Consider the following 19,991-nt stretch of genomic DNA (forward strand, 5'->3'; position numbering starts at 1 on the left):
CCAAGGGAGGTCACGTACGGGACACATAAATTAAGCCCAATTATACGGGACCGTTGGCAACCCTAGCCCCTGGCATCCTTGCGCCCAGCAGCTGTCCACCATGTTGAAATAGTAAGGTTTGTAAGGTCTAAATAGTCTGGTTTTAAATTATTGTTGTACAGCTGTCGATACCAATGCTACAGCCGCTCTAGCGCTCTCCTGATGGCCTGGCAAAATGGCGGAGTTTAGATTGCGTGACGTCAACCTCCGGAGCTCTATGGTATCTGTAAACGGCGATTGAGTGTCACACAACTCTGACTGAAATTCAGTGGCGTCAAGGCTGTAATGTGATTTGTTATTAAGGGACACGTGATCCAAGTTAGCCGTTATGCTTTCTCCAATAGTAAGTAATACAGACTCATCTCCCTATAGTAAGATAATCTCTGATCCCGCGCCGCCCCAAGTCAAAGAAGTAAAACAACAACAACAACACACACTCGGTTTAAGAGCAACTCAACATCCTTCATGCCGGTGTCACTGAGTTTCTCTTTAGCATTAAGCCAGTTATGGGAGGGGGTATGATTACCCCACCCTTTCCACAGGATTTCATGATCCCTTGGCGTCAAAGTTGTTCTTTATTTACACCTGCTTCCCAAACATGAATGGAAGGCGGGGGAGAAATAGCACATGAAAAGCCAGCAGTGTTCCTCAGTGTGGCTTTTTCACTCTGCTAACTGCTCATAAAAGATGCACAGTGTTAGGTAAGAGAGGTATATTCAAGAGCTTTTAGGGTTTTTCTTATCCCTTGAGAAAATGTCATGAAGTAGGCACTGTTTTGTTTGCCGTATAATTGAGGTCTTGGATGTTGAGTAATGTTGGGTCATGTTCACATGAACTGTCCTTTTTTGACCCGTCTCTCAACAATATACGTTCGATAGATGCTATGTATGTAGTATATAAAAGGCTCTATGTGTATACGGTGTAAATACATATATGCAGTGGCCACAAAAAGTATTTGGACATTTAAATTAATCATGCATCATTTGTTGCAAATGCCACTTGATTTGATAGGCTATATTCTATCTAAAGCAATGATGTACTTGTCTAAACATTATTTGGGTGCACAATGTACTGCATGAAAATTTAACATTTCCTAATTTTGTAAATAGTTTTTTCAGGCATGGAAACAAGTGACAATCAATGAAAGTGTTAAAAAATTATTGAAAAGTCATGTACATTTGTGTTGATATTGCCATTGTTTGTTCAGTCTCCATAAAATCTGTATCTAATCACAAATAATTGAAAATGTCATGGAGAAGTTATGTAAATACATTGGTCAGGTTGTGGGAACCCTGAATAGAGTAAACATTAAACATAATCCTTATGATAATTTGGGGTAGAATTACTGTTTATATATTGACTAAATAGAGGCTAAGTTCCAAGCATAAGTTTCTCTTAAAATGTCTCTTTCTCTCACACAAACTCACCATACAACCACTTAAATATGAAGTGCATGGTTTTTTTATGCTAAAATGTTTTCCATCCCAGTTTAATATGCAAAAAGAACTACAAGTCAGTCGCTGGTATGTTTATTTCCCAGAAAAGTGTGAACAGTGTGGCTCTGTATGTTTAAGCATCCCGATCAGCCTGACAACAGCAACATTGGCTCATCCAATAGCAGACATTTTGGGTGGGACTGTCTGTTTGTTTGACCAATGGCAGAGGGAGAGGATGTTTGGAAAAGCTTTTTGAAAACAGCCATTAATTTCGCAATGCAGTTTGTTGATGCTAGTGACAAAGAAATTACACATTTCATCTTTAATACCACTCTCTGGTATTAAAAGAAAAATGACTTTATTCACACATTTAGTCTGTTTATTTTAAGGGTACTAAGACAGATATGAGCTCAGCGTAGAGCTGACAGTGACAGAGTGCAAAATGAATGAGAAATTGCTCTATTGGAAACGATTGACTCTGTCAATCAACATTGTGGCACACACTATGTGTGTTGGCTTATTAGTATGGACTTTTAAACTCTTTTAGGCAATTTAAAAATTCCCATCTTGTGATCCTGTCTCATTTGAAAATTTATGTTTGTCTCTATAGGCAATATTAGAGCTTAAATCTGTTATGGAGGCCAAGCCGAATCATATGAACTTGTGAATTAATAAATCTTTCTAATCTGAGTAAACATTTGTATACTATTGCAAGTTGACCTAGAATCAGAAGCAAAAAGCTGGCGAATTTATCTTTCACAGTTTCACAGAAATACAACTAGACATTTAAACTACAACAAACAACAAAACACATAAAAAGACGCATCTAAAGAATTTGAAATACTAATGTACTTAAATGTAATTGTGTCCAGCTGTGGTCATTAAAGCCTTTTGTCTTGTTCTGAACTTTATTGTTAACCAGAGGTACACAGACAGTATTACCTTTGTGCTATCTAATGCACAGATGTTCACTTCGCATACTGTCTGCCCTAAATAGTATGCCAGATAAGGATTTTTTTTGCATCCCAAATCATAATATGTTGAAAAAAAAGTATGCCAAAGGTGCCAGGATGGTACACTATTTCTGGCAGATTTCCAAAGTTCATCTGTGCTCTTTGGGCTAATATTGCCCACAATCCCTTGTGTCCTCCTTTTAAACTGTATAAAATAAAAAGGAATGCAAGGCCAATGTTGCCACATGTAAATGTATGAACCTAAAAGTTAAGCTAAGGTAATTATGGAGCTCGATACAAACACTTACATTCAAATGCAAACGGTATGCGACAATACTAAACACTAGAAAATGTCCCAAAACTGTTATTGTGTTTCTACATATTTAAAAATGTGCATTTTCCAATCATCAATGTAGAAAAAAAAAAAGTGTCTCATACGGCTCCGGGGGGTGAACAAAGGCTTTCTGTAGCGAATCGATGCACAAATCCGACCTCCATACGTCATCCGCCCGGAACGTCTTCCCTTTACAACAGTGAGCGCAAGCTACATTAAAGTGATTATTACGTTTTAAATATGGATATTTTTCTTACAAAAATGCATCGATTCCCTACAGAAGGCCTTTGTTCACCCCCGGAGCCGTGTGGGACACTTTTTTTTTTTATGGATGGGCGCTTTTTATTTAACTTGTTTTGGACTGTATCATGCAACACCCGCCGAGTTCCATGAAACAGCTTGAAAGATCAAAGACAATTTTTTATATAACTCCGACTGGATTCGTCTGAAAGAAGAAAGTCATATACACCTAGGATGACTTGAGGGTGAGTAATTTATGGGCTAATTTTCATTTTTGGGTGAACTAACCCTTTAAGTATGAAATAGGGGCGAAATTGGGGATTGTAGAGGCAATGTTTATTCTGCATAATTCTACACTACCTTTACTATTGCTGCAGTATGTAGTATGTATACTGTGCAGAGTATGCAAATTTTGTCACCTTTGCTCATATGCAGAGTAATAGGTCATGTGATGGTCATGTCAATGCCTACTCTTTCACTTATTTATTTATTTATTTATTTTTAAATGGTAGGCAGTATACTGTGCCATATTCACTAAGTAGTAAGCTAGTCTTCCATTCTGAACATACATAGCCACATCACAGTTTTGGATTGTGCCAATTGTTAGAGAGAAAGTGGGAAAATGTCCACACAAGTAAGCATTAGTGTTACCTTGTGGCCTGGAGGAAACCTTTTAAGACTTGCACTAATGGTAAAGTAAATTCCTGTGCTTTGCTTTTATTTTAGGGACTAAGTGGTGATTATGTAATAATTAAAGTGAAAACTCAAGGGGGGCTCTGTGACATTTAGTCTATTCTTTTTAGATTAGATTATCTCCTGTGGCCCAGAAGTTACGTAAGCGGGAGGAATAAAATCCTATTTAAATAAATTTAAATAAACTCAGATATCTTTCTTTTCCCCAAAACATAGCTCTGAGTAGCACTTGTAAACCAATCAGCCAGACGGACTAAGTAAAGTTTGTCATTACATAAGTTATTCCCTTGTCTTTGAGATGATCTTTATTAATAACAGTCCTCTGGATGTTTTGAGGTGTGTTTTTTGTCTTGTTTAGAGGACTTTCCTCCATGTTCGACTATTGACTGCTTTGGGACGTGTCTTGAGGGATCTTTTCCGTAGCCTGTTGTTTGTTTTGCCTGTTGAGGGAGGTAATAACATTGACACAAATACTTTACACTACAGAGCATAACATAGTAACTGTGCCATCTATTGTCTGTGGTGTATACTTACCTCCTATGCATTCCACTTTAGGCTCCTCCCACTGACCGTCAGGTAAGCAACGTACCACTGAAATGTGGCGCTGTGTGAATCCACTGTCACACTGGTATCGAATTATGGAATTAACAGGGTAGCGATCTTTGCTGTTGCCTAACATCCTGGCATTCTTCACTTCAGGAGGCGATGAACATGTGACTACAGTAAAAAGAGTAAAACAGCAAAAACATTTCTCTTCCTATTAAAACAAGAAAATAAAGTTCCTTTAAGTTTATAGTATTCATGGTCTATTGATAATTACACAAAAGTATCTTGATGTAGCTGCACTATAATTTCTGTAAATTAACACAATAAATGAAATAGCTATTGTGATAGGCTAATAGATCACTTAGCTAATTGGGTAGGGCTGACTTGGTGCTGAAGTTAATGTCTGTCACCTCTTCTTACCAGGTCCACTCTTGCAAGTAAAAGGAAGATGATAGTTGCAGGGTACATCATTCCACTGGCCATCCTCATGCCATATCATTACAACACAGTCTTCTCCAGTGCTGAAGTAATTATCTGGCTGATTGGGTCTCCAGTTTTCATATTCCTGCAGAGAAATTAGCACTGGTTGAAACAGCGACTTACTGCAAATGCCTCAGAACACAGTCGCGCTCAATTTGGAAAGAATCTCAGAGGAAGGTGTTCTTACCAAAGGGCTTCCGTCTGTCCAGCGAAATTGATTTTGCACATCCTTGTCATTTAGTCCAATCCATTGATAGTCATGGGCTTGATCTAGGTCGTTTAGAAATGTATAAGCACTTTCATTTAGATCAACAAGCAGGTACATGTCTTTTATGTCAGATCAAACTCACTTTTTACAAACTCTTGTTCTTGTTGGGAGGAAATGCTAACCAGGTGAGAGTTTAGCTCTTGACAGTGCTTCTCCGCACTGGTCCAGGTCTCACGCTCATCAAAATGGATATAACAGCTGCCCATGAACTCCATCCACCCTTCAGTACATCCCTGTACCGCTGACAACACAGAAGAGACAATGAATTTTACTAGTTTTTATTATGTGTTCTTTAAGGGTGGCTAGTTATAGAAGACTAGCAAGACTGACAGGCTCCCTGCCTACTGGACAGGGTATGTCTGTATACTTCATTTGGCAAAAAATATTCCTTTCAAATGGCCTAGAAAATCCTCATTCATAAATGTACCCTACGATTTATAATTTCATGCAAGACAATCAAAAACCCTGTGAAGTCCAGTTTGATTATTCCATTACTTGCCAGTAGGAAGTAACAAGGCAGCAAGACAAAGGTGGATAAAACTGTCCTTAAGTCACAATAAATGCATAGCATGATATCTTTGTTAAAATGCTCCATGACTTTTCACTTACGTGTTAAGCAGTTTTCCCCGCTGAATCCTAAATGACACTGACATACTGCAATGTCACTTTGTAGAGAGCATAAACCTTGACCACAGGGGTTTGGATCGCAGGAATTGGCAGAAGCTGTTAAAGACATATTCATCTTAATTAAAAATGTTAAAAAGTATGTTGTTGTACACCAGTTAAATAACATCAAAATTATAGTTTTGTTCAGTTATTACCATCAGTTAAAGATAGCTCCATAGCTTTTGGTGTTTGTAGTAAAGCTGAAGGTGAAGTAATGAGTATAGAAGTGGTGGGTGGTGTTGTGTTCAGTGGTGACTGATCAGTCACATCAAATGCTTCAGTGATGACATTAAGTTGCATATGTCTTTCTGGTAGGAGATCAACAGTTTCATTGACGCTCCAATAATCGTCATATGAAGTACTATTAGAAAGAGATATGGAGAGGTCCTCAGCATAATGTTCTTGACTACTGCCCTCTCCACTAATCTCCACTGATCCACGACCCTGTTCTGTTCCGATTGTAGACCTAAACGTCAACTCGACCTCATCGTCCGTTAGAATGACAATCTTTCCATCCTGACTCTGAATGTGGCCAGATACCTCACCTGAGGGATGACTGGGATAACCTGAAGCTCCGGAAGCAGAGCCAAATCCAAAGCCAATGGCAGAGCCAGATGCAAAGTCAATGATGGTGCCAGATCCAAATCCAGAGGCAGAGCCAGATCCAATAGCAGAGCCGAAACCACTAACATCAGTCAAGTCAAACGGAGAAACACCAGACAATTCCTGTTCTCCAGAAGGACTTGCAGTCAGATCTATAATTTCTGTGTTTATAAATGATACACCAGAGAAGCCTGACCCACTCGATTCCTCACCACTGAAGAATCCACTTGTTCCTAAACCACTGGATCCACTGACAAGTCCTGATGGACGGCTTGATTCCTCACCACTGAAGAATCCACTTGTTCCTGAACCACTAGATCCACTGCCAAGTCCCGATGGAAGGCCTCTAGCTCCACTTTGTTCATAAAAGAGTCCAGATTCCTCTCCAGATTCTTGATCCCCTGATGATACTGAAGTAATGATAACACCACTGCCACTGCCACTACCTTCTCTTGCCTCCATAGAGCTGCCCGAGGCAGAAGTCTGCCACATGAGTGTATCTGCACCTTCTTGGTACCTCACAAGGTGACCTGATCCATCACCACTTTGGCCAGAACCGGATATGCTCCCACTGGGTATGCCACTCCCTGACATGTACCCAGAACTGGAATTAGGATCACCTGATGCTGATGCTGAGCCTGAGCCTGAGCCCGATCCAGATTCAGACAGGTCCACAAGCAAGGGAGGGACAATTGGACGAACTGTAACACACATCACAGAAAGTTAGCATACTTAAGACAATAATGCAGTAAAGATTAGCAGTAGCAAGTGGTGATATCCAACATATCTCATACCAGGTCTCAGCAGCTCTGTTATGTCCGTCATGTTAAGATCCTTCCCCATCTTTGTAGTGTTCAACATATCTTCATCAAGCAGCATAGACATATTTGCTGAAAAATAAACAAGAATCTCCCAGATCAACACCCAGTCTTGCTTTTCATTGCAAACTCATACATACAGGCTTAAAAGCTGCTATACCTTTGATGCAATATGCATCATATCTGGAGTATGGGTTTGGGAAGCCTGTTTGGTTTGGTTCAGCATAAATAGTGTGCACTCCTGTCTTGTTTTCACCACAACCAAAGCCTGGGTTGCGGACAGGGTAGCGGACACTGCGATCAGACAGCCAGCCTGGACTGCACTTGTGGAAACCCTGATTCCATGAGGCGTACAGTTCTCCAGTTGAAGCAAGAGTAGAACCCAGTTTTCTGCAATAGGCAACAGCTTCATAGTAGGTGAAGCCTGCTAATGAGCTCACATGGAAGATCTCCCCTAAGGGAAAGAAACTGAACAGTGAGATCATACAGGATTAAATAAGTGTTAATTTTTATGCCATGAATTAACCTTTACTCACCCTTTATCTGGTCCATATAACAGTACACATCGTACCGCTCATGTGCAGGCCTAACATTGTAAGAGCGTATGCCAGGGAGGTCCTTCTGATCTCCAGAGCACTTCTTTTGAGGATGCACAATTGGATATCTGAAAACAGTGTTGAATGCTAAATAAGGTGTCAACAATATTTGATCCAGGATTCCAGTTAATTCAACAGAAACAAATGCATTTAGGAACATATAGGTCAGCACTTTGTAAAAAATAAGTTTACCTGACAGTCTGGTTCTGTAGCCAACCTGCACTGCATTGATGAAGGCCAGCTTCATAAGCCACCTGAAGAAGCTCAGGGGTGGCTATGACTGCTCCCAGCTTCTGACATGCCACTTGTGCTTCCTCAAAGGTGTAAGCATAGCGTCTGGAGTCAGCGCGATAGTGGAATACCACTCCCTTAGTTTCTAGGGCAAAGAAAGGTTTGGCCATATTTAAACTCTACTGTTTGCAAATGGTATTAACATCTGCTTTGAAAATCAGTTGATACACCATTGATTTTGTCCCTGTAACTCTTGCGAATCCTTGTTTTTGCTCAATTACTTTGGCTCAGTTACCTTCAGTGGTTTTTGGGTGTTTACACTGCTAATTTGATGTGGTTTGATGTCATACACTGGATCCAGTTTAGTTTACTTACCAGCAGTGACATTGTCCATGGGAATCTCATATCCCAAGTAAGGCATAGCCGTGGCCACATTAATAATGTCCTCCTCAACCTCAGTTATGTTGGGAGGTAAAGGTAGAGGACTCTCTATGCTTGTGGTGTTAAGAGGCTCATCTGTCACTAGCTGGCCACGGACCTCCCCTTCTGTGGTCACCTCTTCAGTATAGTCTGAAGGACTTGAGGTGACTGTAGCCACACTGAACATGGAATCCGTGGTAGTGTATATTTTAGGAAATGGTGAGGTCTTTGTTGAAACCTTATCTTCTTTTTCTGAAAAATAATTAACAAAGTTTGTAAGAATTGACAGTCTTTTGAATCATAAGAGGACACAGACCTCCTTGAATGCTGAAGTTTGGAACAATAAAATGGTGAGTAAATAAGTTTTTCTTTTTTGAGTTTCTGTTCCTTTAGTGACATTATGATATGATTGTTCTGAGGTGTGCAAATGTGAAGTGATTTAGGAAACAAAGTACAAAAAAGCTCAAATGTGAATTGCATTCTCTGTGCTTACCTGCATAACAGATTGCATCATAGCGGGAGTCTGGGTATGGATAACCTGTCTGATTTGGAAAAAGGTAAACCGTTCGCACTCCCAAAAGCCCCCCACCACACTGGGGTCGAGCTATGTTAATGGGGTACCTCACACTTCTGTCTGCTAGCCAGCCAGCATTGCACACATCCATACCAGCCATCCATGCTAGGTAGAGTTGCCCTGTGGTGGCCAGTTGGGCTCCCAACTTTGCACACTGGTCTTCAGCCTCTGCAAAGGTGAACTTCTCCACAGACATAGAGTAGAACACACTGCCTGGGTGATGATTAGAATCCATAAAGTAAAAACACAGCAAAAACGCACCAACTAGTTACATTTCAGTTTGGAAACACTGCCTGAGGTACCTGACATTTTCTCTGCAAAACAGTACACGTCATAGGTCTCATTGATGTCTCTGACTCCATATGTTCGTACCCCTGGGAAATTTTCTTTGTCTCCATAACAAGGCTCCCTTGGCTCATGAATGGGATACCTATGGAGAATTGCATAGAATCTTATTATAGTTATAACTTAACTAAATGGTTAATAAATATATTAGTATTGTTTACATTGTATTCACTGCGTCTTATACACCTGCTCATGACCACCCATGTTTGTAAGTGGTTTTTATTTATGTTGTTATTAGATATTGACCTTTTCACATTACCTCACAGTTTGGTCTGAAAGCCAACCAGCATCACATTGATGGTATCCATCATCATAGGCAGCTTGCAACTGTGCGGGAGTTGCAATAACAGCACTGTTCCGGATGCAGGCTGCCTTTGCCGTCTCAAATGTCAAGGTATATCGGGTAGATATTGCTCGGTAGTGAAACACAATGCCTGTAAAGATTTGATCCACTTATTTAATTCTCACTTTCAGTTATTTATATGTTTAATAAATGTACTTTTTGTGTGTCTGAACAGTTTGAAAGTCTTCAAACTGAAATCTTACCTTGGACTTGCATTTCTACAGAATCATAGTTATCTTCAATCCCCTGCATGACCTCACAGCGGTAGGTGCCGGAGTCACTGGAGTGGAGTTCTGAGATCTCAATGGTGGCGTCAGTTGGCACCATGGGGTAGTTTACCATATGAACCCGGTCCACGTAGTCTGTCTCAACCTGCACCACGCCCCCACTGGCAACAAGAATAAGAGATATTCTACGCTTGTAGATGTAGCTCCACTTAATACGGTGGGGCAGTGGGGCAGTGGTTGGGGCGCCAGGGTCCTGGACAGTGTTGTCCTGGAAGTAGCAAGGTATAATCATGCTTCCCCCCAATAGGGGACGCAGTGGTGGTTCCACAGGGATACTCACACTAATGGGGCTGTCCTGATCTGTAAAACATAATTTCATTTTGAAATTCTCTTTCACTTAAAAGCAGTAAATCGTAGCAATCTAAAATGTTCACCTACCAGCCATGTCCCCAAATAAGATCATGCCAGAAATGGCATGGATGTATGCATATAACAGGAGCCAAATCAAAGACATGTTTCACCTTAGGAAATATAGAAAAAGAGTGGGTGCTTTATATTATTATATATATAGTACCACACACATTTGACTAATATTCAACAGTGATGCATTGAACTAAATCCTAAGCAACTAAAACTGTCAGAAAGGCTGTCAGAAAAAATCTGCAAAAGTTATACTTTTAAGAATCGTCACGGGGCTAGTACCCTTAAAGGCACAACTTTGTTTCTAATACCCCTGTTAGAAACTTAGAGTAGGGGGTAAATAGGGGTAAATAAGGTACATAGATGTCACTTTAAGACTACTAGCCCAGTAACAAGCTGATGTACCCCTAAAGGTGGGTCATGTAGGGCACACTGAACTGAGCAAATCACTCGAGCCATTCCAAAAGCAGTTTCTCAGTTTCCGAGGCTTTACACGGCCTGACTGAGGTACTGTACTCCTGGTGGAAATTTGGAATAGATTGGAAACATGACGTCATTAATTCACTCTCCCATTTAAACGTTCACACATACACTCTCTTTCTCCCTGTCTCTTTCTAAAGAAGAATAGTTCACTGTTTGAGCCACATGAAATGTTCTGGGCTTGGTAAGTTGAATTTTAATCAATGGTTACTGTGAAATCTGCTTGGGAAAAAAAAATTATATTTCCCTGTATGATTTATAAATTCTAAAGTTCAGTTTGATAATGAACACAGTGCATCATTCACTACTTTGCTTAAATTTTTACCTCTTGGCTATTGCTCAGGTTTTCTGAATCAAGCTGTTTTAAATGCACTGAGTGACTGTAGGAGACCTCCATCCTGGCACGGCCCTGAAGTAGCTTTTTATCTCCCACCTCTAATGCCTTACTTACTTCTGTTTTACTGGTTTATATGCCAGTAGGATCAGAAGTAAGAACAAAAGACCACTTCCTATACAAGTAAATGAGAGCTTAAACATGCTTTCACTGTGCTCAGACAAAAACAGTACAAATATTTTAATATGTAATACTGTTTATTCTATTTTTAATAGATTCTGTACAGAAAATGTTTTTACATCACACACACGCAAATAGGTTGTGTGTGGTGAGTAGCGCCACATTCAACATATACTTGACAGACTGAAATATGTTAACTCAGCTGTCTGAGGTGAGTCAAGGAGGATCTCCTCTGTCATGAAGACAAGATTACATTCTAGTCCAGAAAAAAAAAATTATGCCAATTTTTTCACAACCAAAATGAACAACTGCATTTTAATATGAATACAAATTCTTTCTTTATAAAGTATATCTGCCTACTGGCTAGCTTCAGTTCTAGTCTTGTGAAAGTGAACCGCCTTCTTTAAAATGACCAGTCACATGGGCCTTTCAGATGCTATTTAAAAAAATGTGACTTGATGTCTACAGCTATATTCTGGTCTTGTCAAGCAGGGGTGGAGAGAGGACTTCCACAGTATCTACATTCAGCCAGTGTGGTATGTTCTCTTCCCATCAGGCACAGGCCAATAAGCAGAGTTCTGTTTCTGCTGTGGTCTGTGCTCATGGACGCAGAACTGCATTAAAGCCAATGTAAACACTCTGCTGTATTCCACAGGAGGCCCTAAATCACCAAAACCCCAAGAGAGCCACAGGACCAGAACACTGTCCACATTCAACACACAGAGTGGCAGGTAACTCTAGTACTGTAATATGGTACGGTGAAAGTATGTCATGTTAATCATGGACATACTATATGCAATCTGTAGGCATGCATTTGGTCACAGATCACGACTCGTATGCACACTTGCAAGCATTTTGGAAAGGTATCTTTACCTTTGACACACCTTGCCCAGCCTTATCAGGAGATTTTTACATCCAAGATGAAAAGATAGAAAATAACTAATATTTTAAATGCAAATTAATAAACCGCAACATTCATCTTGCATTGAAATTGTATACAGAAAGAAACAATTCACTTACTCAAACACCCATGTTACTCAAACTTCAATGTAATTACTTTCCTCAGAAATGAGAAAAGAGTAGAAGCTAACTAAAATTAAAAGGCAAGCATGCCAATATAATATTGGTTATATATTAATATATTAATAAAATATATCCATTCTATCCATTCATCCAGTTTAATTTGAATGTTGAATTATTTCATGATACTAATTAACATGCTTTATAAATACTGAATATTAATAAAATAATAGAATTTATAGAAAATAATAATATTAATATAACAAAATATTAGAGTTGCTAGACATGTAACCAATAAAATTGTATAACAAAATTCTAAACTTTAATAGACAAATGAATAAATAAAACATATGATGCATGTATATATATATATATATATATATATATATATATATATATGTATGTATGTATATGTATTTATGCATTTAATAGCTTTCAAGCAATATTATAATTAACTACAATAAATAAATAAATAAAAAACTTACCGAACTAGTAGTGTCCCTTCTTGTTTGCTTTTTATAATGTCCTCGTGTCTTGCATTAATCTGTCGGCTGGGAAATTTCTAAAATCCTGTGTTTTTAGACTGCTTGCCTTCCCTGTGTGAGTCAGGAGCAGAAAGGGATCTAATTGAAATTGGGCACAAGTTTAGCAAAGTGAGTGGGAGAGAGAGACAGAAAAGGGCAGAGGGAGGCAGAGAGGTAGGAGTGGGGACTATTGAGTGCCACTGAGTGGCATTTGAACATGAATGAATATTCAAATCATAACTTTAGGGTAGACTGGGGCTGATAGGTTGCAGGGGTTGACTGACACATGAGTTGTAATAAGATGCTGTCACAAAAATGTAGTGTTTTGGCCCTCTTTACCCACAATCATTGATTCTATAAATACATTAAAAGCTCAAAATGTGTCAAAGTGAGGATAACTTTTTGATTTTTATGGGCATTTTTGCTTCGATAAAAATGAACACCTTCCCCTCAGCTAAACATGTTTTTAAAAAGAATTTACAGAGAGATATTTAGATCAATGTTAATTAATAGATACAGGAATCTGTTATATTTTGATATATTTGTATAAAATAAAAAAAACTAGGAAAAAGTATTGTCATTGAATCTGTCTTGGTTATTCATTTTCATTTCATTTTCTTTTGCAGTTAGTTGGTTTGCCTTTATGTTTGTTTCATCAGAGATAATCAACAAATAATTAAAATGGTACCAAGCAACCCCACCCCAGTTTCCCCTTACCCATAATACCAGTATTTTAGATCACTAATATCTTCTAGCTAGGTCTTTTTAATTATTAATTAGGTTTTTAATTCAACTCTACAAGAAACCAGAAGAGGTCATAGGGGTCATTGCTTTATTACTTTGTGTTTGTTTACAATTAGAGTAGTGAATATCATGAAATGTGCATAGTTTATCAGTCTTCATCATCTGTTGTGCATCAGTTGTCAGTTATGTGGAAATATCGGTCTGGGCTTCAGTTTCCTGTTTAGTACAGGTTTTATAGCTCTATTGTGGGCCTTTGGTGTGGTATATTTAGAGACACTGGTGAATCTTGCAAGAATCTCTCAACCAAATATCAGTCTACGTCTGATGGTGCTGGAATTTCACAGTTGAAACTTTAAAGTGATGACTCACCAACAGAAGCTGCTTTTCTGCGCTTTTCTGAAGTGTGAGATACACCTTTAAGACTCTCCTGTCCTTATACAGTAAGAAACTTGCTTTGCCCAATAGGCAGTTAATATCCTTTACCCAAACAAGTTGATTATCTTGGCTACGCAACTCAACTTGCCTGCTATCTATGGAGGACCAAACCTGCAGAAATTAAAAACGAATAAATATATAGATAAATAAATAAATAAAATGACAGGAAAATAAATAAAGGAATAAATGACTTGATAAAAACAAATATAGTTAATTTGTAATAAAATTTAACCCTGAATTAATTTTTGTATTACTTTTTCCTTTATGTATTTATTATATTATTTTATGTATTTATTTTTGCATTTATTTTAATTAAATTTATTTATGTATGTATTTATTATTTTTTATTCCCACGTGTATTTATTTCCAGATTTATTTATTCATTTATTTCTTCTTACTTTTCCGTGTGCAAATGAGGGAGGCGGTCCTTGCGGAGCTCCGGTGAATCATTGGTTGAGAGCTCACGCAGGTCAGATCAAACTAACGATGGAGATCGGAGTTTGTGTGATCAACTGTAGAGTTGCAAGATATTTTCACAGATTCACGTTATGTCGAATTATTTTATAGCGACTGAATTCACCTACTGACAGTTTCGTCATTAAGTCTAGTTTGATGACTTATTTATTTATTTATTATTTCTGCAGGTTTGGTCCTCCATAGCTATCGAGCGTAAATTCAGTAAAACAATGGGATGAAATCCATCACCCATAGGTTATATATGGTCAAGAAATGTGAAATTATATAGTTTTAAACCCATGAGCCCAGTCACTTCTGTGCAAGGAATGTGTCACAGGAAGTGTGATAAGACTGGCTAATTATGTAAGAGAAAACTCTGCAACGGCCAACATTTCAGACATTTAACAGAGCAGAGATTCAGTACAAGTTACATAAAAATTGTCTGGTTACACATTGAATGTTTTTTCCCGTCCTTTTCTGCAGACTTAACCATTTCGATTGTTCTAGTAAACGTTACTTTCTACAGATATATCTACAATGTCTTGAGTAGGGACCTCCAATGAGCCGGTACACCTCGTTACACGGGCTACATGAACAAAACCTGCAATATATTCACATGTGTGAACTATAAACCATGTGTGTAAAACAGAAATTTAATTTCCAGGAAAACCATGCACGGCTCAAACGAAAACATTGTGTCTGGTCACACAAGCTGTGCTTGTTAATTCTCATACTAGCACATTGTTGCTCTAGTGCGTACATTATGAATCAAACTAACAACCTTCGAAGTCTTACGAGTGACCATTGAGGTATATTTCAAAATATAGTAAGAAGTCAGAGAATTGCAGGTATTGTCTGCTCTTAAAGGTGAAAAGCTGACCCTTATAACATACTTAGTCTATAACAGTTGTAGTTCAGTGAGGAGTTTGAATGAGGTGGAGGATGGAGTGAGTTCATTAGGGCCAGGATTTTACACGTCCCTGGATACTAGTTAACAGTCATGAACCGGTAAAGCGATGACATCATCTAAATAGCAATATCAATAGTATATGTGTTGTACTGCATGTTTAAATGCTCTTAAATGTAATTATTGTTTAATAATTAAAATTACTTGAGTAGACTACAGGTCAAATGTTTGTAGTAGTAAAGATTTTTAATGTTCTTAAAATAAATAATTATATTCAATCTTTTATACTCCACACTGAGACTTATTTGATCAAAAAAAGAGTAAAAACTGTAATATTGTAAAATTAGTATGTTTTTGTTGAAACTGTGATATACTACCATTCAAACATTTGGAAAAGGAATAATTGTATTCGGAAAGGACACATTCAATTGATCAAAAGTGACAGTAAAGACATTAATAATCATTATCTAATATAATAATGATAAAAATATTTTTTATTCATCAAAAAATCTTGAAAAAATATATCATTATTTCCACAAAAATATTGAGAAGCAAAGTCTGTTTTCAACATTGATATTTATTAAAGGGGTCATATGATGCGATTTCATTTTTTCCTTTCTCTTTAGAGTGTTACAAGCTCTTGGTGCATAAAGAAGATCTGTAAAGTTGCAAAGACTAAAGTCTCAAATCCAAAGAGATATTCTTTATAAAAGTTAAGAGTTAGCCACACCTACCTAAAACGGACAAGATGTAATAATGTAAAATAAATAATAATGTAAATAAAAATTGTAGTATACAATTATACATTATAGAATGTAAATGTATGTAGAGATCCAAGAATTCTTCATGATTCTGATTCAGTGGGTCTCAGAACATAACTTGAAGATAAACTACCTTTAATACTAAATGAGATGTCATTCAGACCGTCGTGGCACAGTATTTCATTGTTCACAGCAGGAGTCCTGCAAATCGCAATGTTTGCTCAAGTTCCTCTCTAAAATGAAAACGAGAAACACGTATTCATCAGAGTGAACATGCTTCATTGCTTATTTTTCAGACCAGCATGTGGATGGAATGGAAAACAGTAGCGTTTTCTTTGAGGTGACAAATTTCAAGCCAGTCAAGGACTACCGATGCTTCATTTTTCATTTTTCGTCATGGGATAGAAACATTTTTAGTGGCTAATGTTCACAAATTACTGAAATATGGCTCAGAACCTCTGTCACATAAGTATGTCACAAAAGAGAGAGAAACTGCCTCAGAATTAATGACATGACTAAGGATTCGAGTCAATTTGTGAATCATACTTGATTGCCCTTGACATTAATGATCGTATTTTGATGATCAAGATGTTCCTTGATGATCGCTTGACATATGATGAAGGTCCAGCACTAAAAAAAAAAGAGAAACACTGACATAAAGGACACAGTGTAAGAGATGAAGTGCACTAATAGCCCCCGAATTGGTCATATTTGAATCATGCCACAAATGGTAATATTAGACCTCGACCAACCGCCAAACCTAAAAATTAATTCTTCCTCTTTGGTCAATCCTAGTGCCAGTGTTTTGAGCCGGCCTATCTTCACATTAAGCTTCTGGCAAACGACAAATGGAAACATGATTCATAGTGCACAAAAAATACTTGATGTCTGCTTCATGTCTTAATTTGGCCTTTCTACCTATGAAATGTTTAGAGACCATGTAATTGTTGATTCATAGTCATCAGTGTTCTGACATCTCTTGACATCTCAAGTTAAAAAAAAATTAGATCATATTTAAAATGATTCATTATTGTGTGTGTGTGTGTGTTGATTGGAAACATACATACATGTTCCAACACATTTTTGTTTCTCTGTATTTTGTGGTGAACCGAATGACATGTGATCAATTTTGTATACGTGCTGTAGAGAGTCACACATAACTGATTGTCCTCTTTGACCCCAGCACAGGTCTCGAACCCAAACTCTCATCACTCGCCTCAATATGACGCAGGGCCTGGATTTGAACAAGCTTGCTTTGACTCACTTCCCATTTGGCCTGCTCAACAGGGTATTGACACAGCTTTTCGGCGTCCATTGAGGGGGGAAAGCAGTATTTTTTACTGGGCTTCATTTAAATGAATGGAGGCATTATGGAGATGTCACAGCCACCGACCCCTTCTGCTGTATATAAGCACTCAGTGACCAACTGACGGGTTACAGAGAGGTTATTTTTTAAACTTATGTATTGATTTAAATGTATGCAGTGACATTTATGCAGCAACAGTTCCATGAAGATAGAAATTTTTCTTTCATTTTCTTATTTATTTTTTTAATAAAATGATTTATTAAGCTAATTGCTTAAGATTTACACAGTTATTTAATTAATTGATTACTATTTTACTGTTGTTGATGTTTTATTTATTTTGTATTTATTTAATTGTTTATTTAAATTCATTATTAAAAATAATCTGTAGATGATAATTGGTTTATGGACATTTATGCGTACGGTAGCACACCAAAGTAATTTGCATACTGTACTTGCATATTACAGCTATTAAAATAATCATTATTGAAGTACTATAGAGTCATATAGTTTTACATTGTTTAAATACAATAGTTTAAATATTGTTCTTTTTTTTTTTAAATAAAATTATTTCCTAAAGTAGTTTCTGTAGGAATTACACAGTGAAGCAGTTTGTTTGTTTATAATAATAATTTTATTGTAGTGTAATTTTTAAGAATTTTATATTAATTTAATTATACATTAATTTAATTTTGTCATTATAAATAATATGTAGGTATAGTTCATATTTGGCCTATGAACATTTTTATTTATTTTTATAGTAGCATACTATTGTATTTGCATACTTTTTTAAAAATCTCATTGTAAAGCTAAATATCCCACATTGCATTTAAATTGTACACAATACAATTAGTTGCATTATTGTTATTGATATAATATTGCATTATTTGTTTGGTGCATGTTTTTTTTTATTACTTTAAGATCAAACAATAATTAGTCACTTTCTATTTTCTCTATTTTTAGCCTTTATTATAAAAATGGAACAAAATCTATTTTGAAAAGCATTTTATAGACTTGTGTTTCTATCACAGGAGTCCACATTTCAATGGCCATTTAATTTCATATTTTTCCATCAGGGACCCTTTTATAATCTCCTCAGGCACCTCAGTGGAGCCAGAGCTGCTCTCTCAGTCTGGGCACCATTACATAATCACAAACCGGATGACTGAGTGTGTGAGGTTGTAGAGGTTTTCCCTATTAATCTGAACAGTGTAATATTATATTCTAGTACAGAACCATCTCCCATGTATATTGTGTATATTTATAACAGATACATATCAGATAAACATTGGTTTACAAAATACAAACTGGGCATAGAATGAAACCTAATACTTTTTGTATAAAGCCAATTCACCATGCACCGGTGTAACTATAATTTTTCATGAGAAAATACAATAGTTATGATACATTTTATGAGAATGGTGCCTAATAGTAGCTCAGTTTTATTGTAAAATGCATAATTGGAATACACCATGGTAATTTGAAGGGTGGGACAGACCTGTCAACATAATATTTTACTCTTCTGACCACTTGACAGTTCACACGTCAGATTAACTACAATAGTAATCTACTGTATAAAGCCTACTGTATCAAATGTGATACATTAATTTCTAAGGCCTCTAAATTGTCAACATTATCATAACTGAATGAAAAACCTGTTGTACACAATCTGCTTACATGCCTTCTGTTGTCTGATTGATAGTTTATACTTGATAATATGTATCAAGTAATCCTTTATAATTTATTAGCAAGGAAAAATAAAAATCCTGTCATCATTTTCTCACCCTCAGGTTTTCAACCCTATATAAGTTTATTTATTCTATTGAACACAAAAGAAGATATATAAAAAAATAAAAAAAAGTTGATGGTCCCCTTTGACTTCCATAGCATTTTTCCCCATACTATGGAAGTCAGTGGGGACCATCAAATGTTTGGTTACCCATATTTTTCAAAATATCTTCTTTTGAGTTTAACAGAAAAAGAAACTCGTACAGGTTTGGAATAACTTGAGGGTGAGTAAATAATGGCAGAATTTTCATTTTTGGCTGAACTGTCCCTTTAAGTTTATTATATTTGATTATCCATTCATTTTTTAATGTAAGTATCAATATGATATGAAGATTGTTTATTTGTACATCATTTAATAACCATTGAATTGCATTGCATTATAGTAAGCATTTAATTATGATATCATGAGGTATAGAGTGACAACTGATATTTATATGCATTTATATTCATTTATATGCATTTTTTTCATTAAGTAGTCTGCTAATAGTGTTATAAAAACCTCTTTAATTTGCATTACAAGTTCAGAATTTCATCCTTCTATTTGGCCATATAATACAGCAAATTACATATTCTTGGATGTGTTTTTACTCCTTGTTGTGTGTGACTATGAGCTCCATGTTCTCACTATATAGACCTTAAAATCGTGATGTATAAAATATAATGCAAAACATAAAACACATTTGATTTAGATTTTTAATAAACAATAATCTGTTCATCAACAAAATGCCAGGCGTTAATACTAAAGGGTCGTGTTGTTTCGCCCGTCCTGTAGGTGGCAGTCCTCTGTGTGTAGTTTCCGTATCATGGATCACGAAAGACAGCGCTGG

General features: G+C 36.9%; 1 protein-coding gene across 1 annotated transcript; it reads right to left on the reverse strand.

Annotated features, from left to right (window-relative positions):
• Positions 1–3,289: 3,289 nt before the first annotated feature.
• Positions 3,290–10,327, reverse strand: LOC107753546 (aggrecan core protein-like). Its single transcript, XM_016569709.1, has 17 exons — positions 10,251–10,327; positions 9,789–10,172; positions 9,502–9,676; positions 9,200–9,327; positions 8,817–9,110; positions 8,279–8,575; positions 7,865–8,048; positions 7,613–7,740; positions 7,237–7,530; positions 7,053–7,148; positions 5,811–6,959; positions 5,599–5,712; positions 5,072–5,230; positions 4,909–4,991; positions 4,662–4,806; positions 4,230–4,412; positions 3,290–4,135 (listed from the first exon to the last, which is right to left on the reverse strand). Exons 1-17 carry the CDS (start codon positions 10,324–10,326, stop codon positions 4,050–4,052), a joined length of 3,975 nt encoding a protein of 1,324 aa, XP_016425195.1. The 5' UTR covers position 10,327; the 3' UTR covers positions 3,290–4,049.
• Positions 10,328–19,991: the final 9,664 nt, after the last annotated feature.

This window comes from Sinocyclocheilus rhinocerous, unplaced genomic scaffold, assembly GCF_001515625.1.
Source record: "Sinocyclocheilus rhinocerous isolate Xijiao unplaced genomic scaffold, SAMN03320098_v1.1 scaffold200, whole genome shotgun sequence".
Classification (NCBI taxonomy): Eukaryota; Metazoa; Chordata; class Actinopteri; order Cypriniformes; family Cyprinidae; genus Sinocyclocheilus; species Sinocyclocheilus rhinocerous.